At 38.7% G+C, this 12,793-nt stretch overlaps 1 protein-coding gene across 4 annotated transcripts in view; it reads left to right on the top strand.

The window, feature by feature from the left end:
* Window positions 1-12,793, top strand: part of LOC117387574 (SRC kinase signaling inhibitor 1-like) — an 81,036-nt gene that overhangs the window by 42,619 nt on the left and 25,624 nt on the right. For 3 of the 4 annotated variants that reach the window (XM_033985106.2, XM_033985108.2, XM_033985111.2), the window contains one exon: window positions 10,793-10,994. In XM_033985106.2, the coding sequence (XP_033840997.2) occupies window positions 10,793-10,994 (202 nt within the window). Of the gene's footprint in view, window positions 1-4,024; window positions 4,049-10,792; window positions 10,995-12,793 lie in introns of those variants that run through there. The other variant, XM_055229650.1, reaches the window with a different exon arrangement.

Below are 12,793 nucleotides of genomic sequence, written 5' to 3'. Positions count from 1 at the left end.
CCGTTATATTGTATTGGTTATTTGGTAAGTTAAAATTTTAAAAAGATTGGAGCACTGTCTAAATTAAAAATGAAAAAAAATCTATGTGACAAAGTGGGCCTTTGTCCCCTTTAATATTACCATAATTTTTCAATCATTTTTCACTATAAAGCTAAATAGAACTATCCCCAGTTGTTTAGTTTAGTTTTTCAGTTAGTTTAATCAAACCACACACCTGTTTATAACTTTTAAATATATATTTTTTTTTTGTTAAATGTAGTTAATTCAGTTATTCTGTCATTTCTGTTCAATCCACTTACCTGAATCCCCACATGGTCCAAAGAGGGGGCGTGTCGGCCATGTTTATAGGCTTGAGTGTGGTCGTGGGCTTGACCATGTGGACGGGAGAACTGGTCTTTTGTGTCAATGTCTTATGTATTTTGTTTCAGTGTTTTAAGTGTTTATAGTCTATTTTTAAACACTATTTAGTTAAGGGACTTGGGCCCAGAGAGATGCTTCCATAAGAGCTATGTCTAAAGTTATACTCACAGCACCTGTGAAGAATATGGTGTATACTGGGGGAGGTGCTTCTTGTGCAGGGGGGTATATAAGCAGTGACAATTAGACATTTGGAGGGACATTACTGTAGCCAGAGTACTTAATTTCTGTTGCTTTATGTTGAGCAGTTAGTTTTTTTGTCCACAGTTTACCACGGTGTCCTGTAATAAATTGTATTCATTAATTTTCTGAGTCTGCCTCCTACTTTGACCATGTCGGGCCAGCTTCCCCACAATCTAGAAAGTAGGGTTGTCAAAAGTATTGAAAATCAAATACTAAGCGATACTAAAACGGGTAACGATACTAAAAAGAACAAGAAAGTATAAGTACCATAGACTAGTATACGTCTATGAATCCCTATAGAACCTACCTGAACGACTGAGGGATTACACGGATATAAGGCCACATGGTCATATAAAAGAAAGCCCACATTCCATTGTCTAAAGAAAGAGAGGGTTTTTATCATTGTGGTAGAATCAGTATTGCGTATCGAGTCTATCCCTATGGAAATCGAGTTTGAAATGTTAGTACTGGCAACGCTAAGACCAAATGATATATAAATCACCAACCATTCTAGGATAGCTCAAGTGTACAGTATATGAGTAAATGTGAGATCCTTATGTAAACATCCGTATACATGTATTTTTTCAATAGAAATTACCCTTTTTTACCAGATTTGTGTTCCTCCGTAGTGTCTCGTGTGTTGAACATTCAGAGTACGACCGAGTCACTTCTTGTACGGGCCTCCCCTGCTATATTTGTCCCAGCGTGCTAGCTCAAGTCTAACTTATTCAGACAGCTGCCTTTGTTGCTCTTGTGCTGTTTGGATGTTGATATGATGCTCTGTGGAGAAAATATTCCCCCGAATCTGCATTGAAGAAAAGTGAGTGTGTTTTCTGGTGGTAAAAGGCTTAGAAAGGGTCTACTGTGTCTGCGCTCCCCCCCTCCCCTCCATAATGACTGGCAGCAGACACCGGCATGGGGCCAAAATCCCTTATTGATTCTTCACCACCATATGCCAAGCTGGGAAGGTGTGCTAAGATGACTGTTGGCAATGATATGTGTATTAGAACTAATGAAAATGACTAGGTAATATATTTAAGGATTGGATTTGTCACTATAGTGAGTGAGTTAACGCAGATTATAACACAAGCACACGTAAGCTCATTGTCCCCATAGCTGCTCATAGCTCTGTCTTCTGCATTTGACCCATGTGCATGTGTCTGTCGGGATCATATCTGCATATTTTGAACTATTGTCTTGGTCAGAAGTAGCTGGAGAGTTGGACATAGTGTACATGTTTTAGTTTGATGGGTAAACCAAGGAGCCCACACCTAAACACATGAAGAAGATGCAAAGGCCTAACGTAGACGAGGAATCACACCTCAAACCTTCTTGTTATTCATTCAAAAGTGTCAAATGTGGATCCAACTATGTGTAAACCTACTAGCCCAATCTAACAAATAATATTTTCTGGTAGTTTGTAGCTTATGGGGCTGCGAAATTAGACAGACGGTCATGATGTCAAAAGTGTCCTGAATGGTTTAGGGAAAAAAAATCTTAGCTTAAATTTTTTTTCTGGTAATCATTGTGATCCAATTTGCAGTTCATGTTTTAATAGGATTTTGTTCAAAGTTCACATTATAAAGAAGAAATGACAAAAAGACTAATACAAGAAACACATCTCAGAGCTTGATTATGTGGATCAAAACTACAGGGTCTGCAATCCATCCATTTTCTTCTTATCCGGGGTCAGGTCGCAGGGCAGCAGACTAAGCAGGGACTCGCAGACTCCCAGACACTTCCTCCAGCTCCTCCGGCGAGACCCCGGAAATGTTGAGGAAATGATGGTACTTAAAAAACTGCAGCCTTTGTTTTTTGCTAATTGCGTCCATTCAAATTGTGATGAATCTGCCCCTGTGGCTCTGTGTGCCCCCCATCTGGACCGTCGCCTGAATGAACACATGGATCTCAAGCCATAAGGTCGTCAGTATGTAGAAGTGTTGCATCATGACACTGCGTAAAACATTAGATGAAATACGTTAACGACTTAACAGAGAAACATCCCGGCGGGGAAATGATCAGTAGCTACTTCCTGATATCCTGCCCTTGAGCAAGGCAATTAACTCCCAGCTGCTGGTGTTGATCTTCTCAGTGGGACATCGCCAGGATCAGCACTTTATTGGGCAGCTCACAGGAGGAGAGGTATCACGTCTTTTCTTCCCTCACCTGCCTTTCTAACCTTGACATCCTCCACACTGCAAAAGCACATGTGTTTGAAGATTATTCCCAGCGCAGGGTTGACTTATAAATAATAGTAGTGTTTCATCAGACCATCTCAGTATACTGAATTAATAAAGATATATTGTTTGTAATATATGCTACATTTCTGTAATCCCAAGTGTTCACATCCGATAATTGCTTCTTTAACATATTTGTAATAATTATGTTCCATGCAATTTTAATTAAAAAAGAGGCAGAGATATCAATCAGTACCTAAGTTCTTCATTAAGATCTAGCAAATAGCGCAAGTGCTTTACAAAATAGTTACTCCGGCTATGTTTACCTGCGCGCAAAATCTGATCATTATCTGATTTCCAGCGTTATTAGATTATTGAAGTTTTCACCTGATGGAAGTAATCTGATTTCTTTCTGATTGTAAATATCTGTGCAGGTTTTGATAAGGAAAATTATGCAAAAGGACGATCTAATATAGAAAAGACACATGAAAAATGTTAAAGGGCCTTTATTACTCTGCTTTCTCATGTATGTTATAATGTTTTTCCTCTTCAAAAAACATACCTGGAGTTGTTTTGTTTCATTCACACATGTTTAACATACAAACCCTGTATATTTAGAGTGTATTTAGAGTTCTTCTCTCAAACTGAAACACTCTGTTCCACCTTGTGATGTCATGTGATAATACAGGAAGGGTAATAGTAAAAAGTTAGTCAAACGTGTGAAACAAAATGCAGCTCCATGGCTTAAAGCTCACTAGAGTCAGTTTTATGTAATACAGGACATTTAAAGAGTAAAAGGATTATTATAAAATTCTTTTCCAACACAGTTACTCTATATCCAATAATGAACTGACATGTCACCATGTGTTTTTGATAATCAGATTTCTCTTGGTCATTCAAATACACACTAATAATCAGATCTAATTATAGGGTTATCTGATTACTCTAGATTTTTAGTAGCCATGTAAATGTGCTCAGCGTGTTGCCGTTGTAAGCTAACACCCTGGTATGTTACGCTAATGCCCATGAAGTCTGAGGCTGTGGGTGGAACAGCTGGGTGCATGTGATTGGTCGCTCATTCCACACATGTGCACAGCTGCATCGTCAATCAAATACAGTGTCCTGTGTGCTGCTGGAAATTTGATACAGCAGCCAATCAGATTCAAGCTCTTTCAAACTGACACAAGACCAGAACATATGTATTTAAGTCTTTATTCTTTAGTTCAAGTCAGAAGTGGATATAGAGGCTGTACAACATGCTGCTGTTAGAGGTAAGGCTTGTTGTAGGGCTGTTTGATTGAATTTTAATCAAAATCAAGAGTCACTGAAGTAATTTGACAGTTTATTCTGTTATTACAAGTCTGTATTGTTTATGTTCAGGGAATGAACAGGGAATGTAAGAGATTTTTGTTTTTAATTGGACAAATTTTCCCTGATTCAAAATAATATATGGGCTTTGTTACACTGGTGTTACGGAAGTGACAAATGTGGATTAAACATTTTTATCATGTTTGATTTTTTTTTTTTTTTGTTATTACAAGAAAGTATTAAGTTAAAATGAGAAAATGTTCTATTTCAAATGTACTCATTACAGGATATAATGACTTCAATTTCATGTTTTAATGCCAGATGTGACGCTTTCAGTTTTATATGTTATGATCGGTGCCACCAACCATTGGGGAAGGTGCACATCGACATCCCCAACAGCCCACTGCCTGTAAAGGTATACATGTGCCTTTATTTACCACAGACAGACGCTTGGTCTGTACTCTCTGGTCTCCCGGCGCATTAGCACGTCTAAAAGGCAGGTCTGGAGCTTACTGCAATAGGCCTATGTCTACAAATTGGTGGAGTACCATGCAGTCTGTCCTGTCATTAAACACACATCACACAGATCGTGTGCTTGGACCTGCTTAAAGTGACTGGATCTGTTCAGTGCTTAATATGTTCACTTGAAAACAAGAATCTAATGTCATTAAAACATAAAAATTTTCTCATTAAAACGAGAAACTGATGTCATTAAAACGTGAAGAAGTCGTTAAAACCTGTAAGGATTATGTTTTAACAAAAAATGTTCCTGTTTTAACTGAAGACTTTCTCATAATAACAAAAAATTCGGTAAATATTTTTAATCCACGCTTGTCAGTTCTATGTTGCCGTAGGTGTACCTCACCTGATGAATTATTTAATCTTGTGGTATTTGTACCTGAATGTAACACTTCACAAATTTAATTCTGACTTCATTCTTGTCTGCAAATTAAAATAAAAGTTGAGGCTGTGAACTGATAATACACTTTTCAGAAAAATGAATTTCTTGCCGCTTCTAAGTTATGATTCATCTCAAAAGTGTTTAATTTATTACAGAGTACAGTACTCTATAATATTCTGAATGGGTATTCTTCTCTTTGTATTGGAGATTCTAATTATGCACTTTCTCTGTAGTACAAAGTTGGCTAAAATATTCTTTTTACCACTAATTTTACCATGAATATTTTTGCTATTGACGATTCTATGATACTACTTTTACTTCTGCCACAATCATTCTCCTACCACTACTATTGCGTCCTCTTCTACTACTACCACTACTACTAAATATTACCACTACTACTACTACTACCACCGCCACAGCCACCACAGCCACCACAGCCACAGCCGCCACAGCCACCACAGCCACAGCCACAGCCACAGCCACAGCCACAGCTACTACCACCCCTTACTGTTACCACTACAGCTACTACTACTACTCTAATCACCCTTACTGTTACCACTACAGCTACTACTACTACTCTAATCACCCTTACTGTTACCACTACAGCTACTACTACTACTCTAATCACCCTTACTGTTACCACTACAGCTACTACTACTACTACTCTAATCACCCTTACTGTTACCACTACAGCTACTACTACTCTAATCACCCTTACTGTTACCACTACAGCTACTACTACTACTACTACTCTAATCACCCTTATTGTTACCACTACAGCTACTACTACTACTACTACTCTAATCACCCTTACTGTTACCACTACAGCTACTACTACTACTGCTGCTACTGCTACCACAACTACTAATATTACTACTACTACTACAGATTTCACTTCCTCCTGCTCACCATTACTGATACTAGTACTTTAACCTTCCCTATTTAGACATGTAAATTGTGTTTAAAACTGGATGTGTTCTGCGTATAACATCACAGTTACAATTTCACCCTCCTGATTACCTCATTGCATGTACACAGGTGCTGGCAGCTGCGTTCCATTATCCCGCCCGATAATACAGCCTACCTGATAGAGAATAATAACTAAGCCTAAATTACAATTAGTCTCAGCCTCTTAATTCCGATGGTGTCGTCTGTGCCGTAGCCCGGGGATGCTACTGTGCCGTTAGCAGCCGCTCTGGCATACAGGATTATTTTCACTGAATTTGGAAGTTAAGTGCATACAGCCAGATGGTAGCTAGTTGAGCGAAACATTACGACAAGACTATAATTCTATAATTATGTTGTACTTTGTTTTATTGGATACATGTAAAATAAAATCTTTGTCTGTAATGATGATATTATAATTACTATGAGCACTGCATCTATGGCGGATCCTTCCTTTATAGAGATAGTTTGCTCTTACATTGTTCTTGACCTGTGTGACTGTATAGAGAATCAAACCTGCAACCTACTTATTACCATGATTATAATAACTTTATTTGTAGTAGCAGCAAAAAGACATCCAAGGCACTCTGTAATTGTGAAGAATAGTTGAAAGCCTATTTTAACATGCAGCAAATTATGGCTATATCGCTACGTTTTGATACTAAGGAATAAACTTCATACTCACAGATTACAGATTCAGATGCCACAATGATAATAAAAAGACTAGTTATTTAGACAGTACAATGTGATTATCAACATTAAATCAGGACAACAGGGAATCTGAACCTAGAAGGATAGGCATAACTATTCCATACACAGCTGGTGTGTCTGAAAAACTTGAGAGAATTTTCAGACCGTATGAGATTCTGGTCTATTTCAAACCTAGAAAAACTTTAAGACAGAAACTTGTTCAGGACAAAACCCTCAGCCATGAACAAAGTAATCTTGTCTACTCCATTCAGTGTAGTGAAGAGTGCAGGGACCGGCGTGAGAGCTCTTCTGGGCCCCAGTCTGCCGTACATCTCCATCTCACTTTGAAGATAGTGGGGTACAGATCTTAACAAGAGAAAAGAAATGGCTCGAGAGGGGAGTTAAATAAGCTATTTTTGTTAGGAAAGACAATAATTCCTTAAACAGGAATGGGGGCCTGAGATAATCTCTCACAGATCTATGATTCCATCCTCAGACCCAAATCAAACAAAAAAAGAGAACAATAGGAGAGCCATTAAGGGTTGAATAGGGTCGTTAAGGCTGAAACTGGAGATAAAAGCTGTTTACAATTTCAGTGTAGTTAGCCCCTCCCTTCAGATAGATATAAGGCAGTGTTCAGCAGTAATCTGACCAGAACTGAAGAAGCAGCTTGGATGGGCTTCACTCCTACAATGATTTGTCCAGTTGACAGATTTAAACTTTGTCTTTTGCTAAACATTAAATTTGTACTTTCTTTTATACTCTCATTTGGCCTTATATCTGTGTGATCCCTCAGTCATCCAGGTAGGTTCCATAGTCTAGGTCCATGGGCATATACTAGTCTATGTGGTCTTATACTGTGTGTAAAGATTGCACTTCCAAAATTATGGAAGTTTATTGCTTTGGGAATTGAATTGGATAGGTTTTACCCCTGATGCCATTTCCTGTTAATTAACACGGAATTAAACACATGGCATCTGAACCTGTTTCTCTATCAAGTTCACAATTTCCATATTTCTCCAGCCACACTTGCACTACAAATCAGAGGACGTCTCATATCCGCCGTTTAACCTCCCTGTTCCCTTTTGCAGTGCCTCCAAATTACTCCTTCTGATGTCTGTGTTATTACACATATTGCCTGGAGATGTTATCGGGTCAAACCGCGAGTCAATGGAGTAAATACAATGACACTTGGGCCACTTGAATGCTGACATACACACAGTGAGATAACAGCATGTAAGTGGACTGTTTGTATTGTACTTTAAACGAACAGATAAATATTATATTCACCGTATACTTTAAAGAAGACACAGAGGTAATGCATTCGCTGATCCAATAGTGTTTTGAAGCCATAATAACATGAGAAATACTGTCTGATGCCTTGTACAACACAATAGACAGGAGTATTAGATTTGATATGTTTGACAGAGGCACAGAGGAGGTGTGTCTCTATAGGAATCTCATGTTTCATATCTGCGTAGTTACTGATGTGATAACCCCCATGGTAAAGTGCAAGTTGACTCTAAGTTGTGATTTTTAACTTTAAACCCAACGACATACACAGACCCTACTCTCTACAGAGCTCACCAATGCATATTTATTTGGCAAACGATGCATGTATAATCATAATTTACCCCAGTAATTAGACCTGTTTAAGTGTTTTAATATTCAAATAATGCTTTGAGGGCCTTTTTTCTGCGTTTATTCACTCCAGTTTTGTATATTAACTCCAGTAACAGTGTATCTTTACAGATCAAATACAGATCAACTTTGTTTTCACATTTTGCAGTCATCAAATGTTTGTTGTTGGATGTGAATGTAATAATAAAAATAAAGAGAACAAAAATCATATTAATAATGCGTAAGGATATTTAAGGCATATATGCGCAAAATTGGTGTTTCAAAGGTATAGCGGTAATAACTTTGTGTCTACAATATGTGTCTCTAAAACGCCATCTGCTACAATTCCCCGATGAGGGAGCGCTCTCAAACTGCGGCGTCACCGTGGGAGACATATTGGATCTCACACTGAGCTGTTATTGTTTAAATTTAGAACAAAGTCAGAAAGAAAACTTTTTTACGTTTCTTTCTGCACTTTCCTCCCTCGCAGATTTTCTAAGTATTCAATTTCCCATCTTTTTTCCTCTGCCCTTCTTTCACAGTTCACAAAACCAAATGTATCACTCTTGCTTTATTTCCTGGTCCGTAACTTGAATTTTATGAGGTAGAAAGCTCACTATTAATCTTGGAAATAGCAGCCTTATATCACCTTAACACCTCTTACTATTCCATGTATGCATATTGTACATAAATGTTGTGTGTTTTTTTTTCTAACATATATGTTTACACTTCCAAACAGCATGCATTTGGAGCGTGACAGTGGAGATGTGTGGAGGAGATGCTAGCTGCTTTTGCCGAGGCACTGTGGGAGCTCATTACGGTTTTCTTTGGGCTGGAAAATGTCTGTCAGTGTAGATTCATTAAAAGCCAACCTGTCCGGGCAACGCTTGGTAGTGCTTTAATGAGGGGTCCCGCTCAATTTGGGCTCCCGCTGCTTGGCGGATTGGCAGCTTAACCGTCACTGCTGTAGTCTGGTGGACACGATCACATTTAAGTCTATTGTAGTCATTAAGATGGTTGAGTGTGGGGAGTAGTCGAGCTTAGAAATGTTATTCCTTTGCCTGGAATGTTCCACACTATGGCATTAAAGTCTGTGATGCATTTATACAATTTATTGCTTTAATTTTATTTAATTCTAGCTAGACAGGATATCTTGGTATTTTATTGTTTTCAATTCAAATCTGTATAGTGTAGTGTACAATATGATTTAAACATCAGCTTTACATAATCAGAACACGAACCGAACTTGAACATAAGAGTATTAGCTTGAGCATACAACATCCTGCATTGTCTGTACACATTATCATCTGCCATGTCCGCAGTAATGATATGCACAAGATATTTCATTTTAGTGGTAACCCTCAACACATTAGACAGGGAAAAATTAAGATATCTCATGTGCTTGTCCTCTTTGGTCCTATAGATCATGATCATACTCTGAGTTGCGTTATACTTAATATGACGCTCCACACCATAAGATGAACAGATGTGGAGTAGCTGCTGTAGACCAGCTGCTGTAGACCAGCGGTGCTCAGACTAAAAACAACCACGTCGTCTGCATACATTAAATGTTTCAGCACAAGATATTCAGCCACACAGCCACTTTTGCATGTTTTGAGCTGTGTAGTTTTATTGCTCTGTCATATTTTCTGTACAGTATATCTGTTTTATTGACTTCTTTGTGAAGCACTTTGGGCAGCTTAAGTTGTATTATATATTGAACTTGCATACTTTGGGTTCTCTTCTCCACAGATCTGACTATTAACATGGTAGTGTTATCTGCTTGTCTCCATAGTGATTAACATGTTTAATGCATTATTGTGAAACATTAGAGGCAAAGCTGCAACATCTCCATGGAGACAAGCTTCTGGCTGAACCTCCAAGGGCCATTTTATTAATTCATTTCTGGGTTAACACAGGAACACAAAGGTACCCACCAAATAGTTATTTTAATGTTCTGAAAATTCTTTATACTTTTTGACCCATTTTTGTCATATTTTCTAGAGTGAGGTGTGAAACAGGAGTTGAGAGCTGGGAGAGACATACAGAAATGATTGGTTGCACTGTGCACACATTGACTATTTTGTGCCAGATGCTGAAGTCAGTATATTTAGGGGGCTTCTGCTACTAATTTTGTCTTCAGGATCCTCCCTTTGTTCATATAGCTGAGCTACATTATATAGCCCCCTCTTTTGTGTGTCCCGTGTATTAAAGATTTCTGCTCCTGTAGCTTTTGTGTCGTTGCATTGATTTTCAGTATTGTACTCTCCACATTCTGTCGCTCGCACACTCCCTGCTATAGTCTCCTCTCACAAAATTGTCACGATAATGGACTAATCTTTCATTTCTGACTTTCTTTTGTCTTTCTTTTCCCCCCTCTTTATCTCTCTCCTCTCGCCTTCTCTTTATTGCTTCCCTTTTCTATCTTTTTCTCTCTTTGTCTCTTTCTCTCCCTCTCTCTCACTCCCCTCTCTTTCTTCTTCTCTTTTTGCTCTTTTTCTCTTTCCTGTCTGTCTCTCTGTCCTCTGTCTCTCTTTCTCTCCCCCCTCAGAGTCGTACTCCCCGTGTGACCCGCCTCAGCCCCCCTCAGCCTGCCCTTGCGGACCAGGCCAGCCGAGTGTCCTTCGCTTCGGCTGAAAACCTGGAGACCATGTCTGAGCCGGACCTGCCCATGGGCTTCAACCGCATGAACCGCCTGAGACAGAGCCTGCCCCTGGCCCGCTCCTCCAGCCAGGCCAAGCTCCGCGCTCCAGGTCAGTCAAGGGTTAAAGTGGAGTTCATTAGGTCAATGTGGTAACGTCTCCTATAAAATACAGTAAATCAGCATTATTATAAACATGTCCTACACGTTTGTCCTCAAGATGTACCGTGCATAGTACATGATGAGTATTCTGTATAAATGTAATTAAAGATATTCTTATACTGTTTTATGTTACATCCATCAAAATGAGAACATTTCAAACACACACTACACCAGGACTACCCCAGGACTCAACCAAGACTAATCCAGGACTAATTCAGGACTACTAGGGATGGGACTACATCAAGACCAAACAGAGTCCAATTCAAGACTAAAACGGGACTACATCAGTACGAAACAAGGGATAATTTAGGACTAAACCAGGACTAAACTGGGATTACATCAGGACCAAACGAAGACTAAACCAGGACTAAACTGAGACTACATTAGGACCAAAGACTAATTCAGGGCTAAACCAGGACTACATCAGGACTAAACAAAGACAAGTACAGGACTAAACCGGGACTAAACTGGGACTACTCCAGGACTAGACCAGGACCATTAGATGTTTGTAGTATTTACAGATTTGCAGAACATTTAAAAACATTAAAATATAAGTGTGACTGTACATTTCAATATCATATTTTATCACAAGTGAGCTCAATATTGACATTGCTCTTATAAAAACAAACTAATTATGTGCCAATGTGCAGTCATTACAATTGGAGATTATGTTCCTGCCTTTATCTAACTATCAAAAACCTTTACATACTGAATGTAACATTATTATAAAGTGTTACATGTCTGTTGTGAGCGTTCGCAGACAGTCTGGTTTTGCTGAAGTGCAGTGTGATGGCAGTTGCTTATGGAGGGTGACTGACAGCGTCAATGTAAATCGAGTAAACCAGTGTCAGGTGAAAGTCAGTTCAGTTGTGTGTAGATGGGTTTAGGAAGAGGCAGGTTTTTAACAGAGCTGTCTGCTGCCTCACTCATTACCTGTCACCTGTGATTAATGACAGGGTCACAGAGCAAATTCATTCTCCACTATTACATATCTATCAACACATGACACCGAGGGGGTTTTGGGGAAGGCATTATGTTAGGAAACTTAGGGTGCACAGTATTTCTTTTAGGTATTTATTTACAAAAATCAGATATTATCATAACCACATACTTAAGATACTTGCAGTATTGTTAAAGCAATTTAGTGGCTTTAGTTTAATGCAATCAATGTAATCTAGTTTTTATTACCCATTTCTTTCCACACAATGACCTACTTACATTTAAAACAGTGTATGGATGATGCCTGTAGCAGTGCACCTAACATAATGTGTAGCCTGTGACCAGCTGGGCTCATTTTATCAAAGTCCCATTCATAAATCACATAGATAAAGCGCTAGTACTTTCTCATACTTAACTTACATTAGGTAGACTGTGAAACTGCAGCTGTTCTCCATGTCTGAGTATAGTTAATGAGGGGATGATTGTGATAGCCAGTCTCAAGGGGTTTAATTGGTGAGATGCAATAAATTAGGAGTCTGATGGTGCGAATGTACAAAGGTGGTGCAGTGGTGGTGTTGATCGTTTTAATCAAAGGTTATAAGACGTTATCAGACACTTATTATACATTATTGCTGTTAATTGGCTGTCTCTATGACTTGCCTCGCTGGTGGCAAGGTTATTTTAATATAAGGACCAGACTAATGAATCAGCAATTATCTTTTATCAATATCGACTGCTTTGTTATGAACTGTGCCAGACCTCCCTTGGATAAAGCCACTTATTTCTTTGTTTTGATAAATATTTATTATG

Source organism: Periophthalmus magnuspinnatus, chromosome 19 (assembly GCF_009829125.3).
Source record: "Periophthalmus magnuspinnatus isolate fPerMag1 chromosome 19, fPerMag1.2.pri, whole genome shotgun sequence".
NCBI lineage: Eukaryota > Metazoa > Chordata > Actinopteri > Gobiiformes > Gobiidae > Periophthalmus > Periophthalmus magnuspinnatus.
The sequence above is the reverse complement of the archived record's forward strand: the minus strand, read 5'-3'. Positions and strand labels throughout refer to the sequence as shown.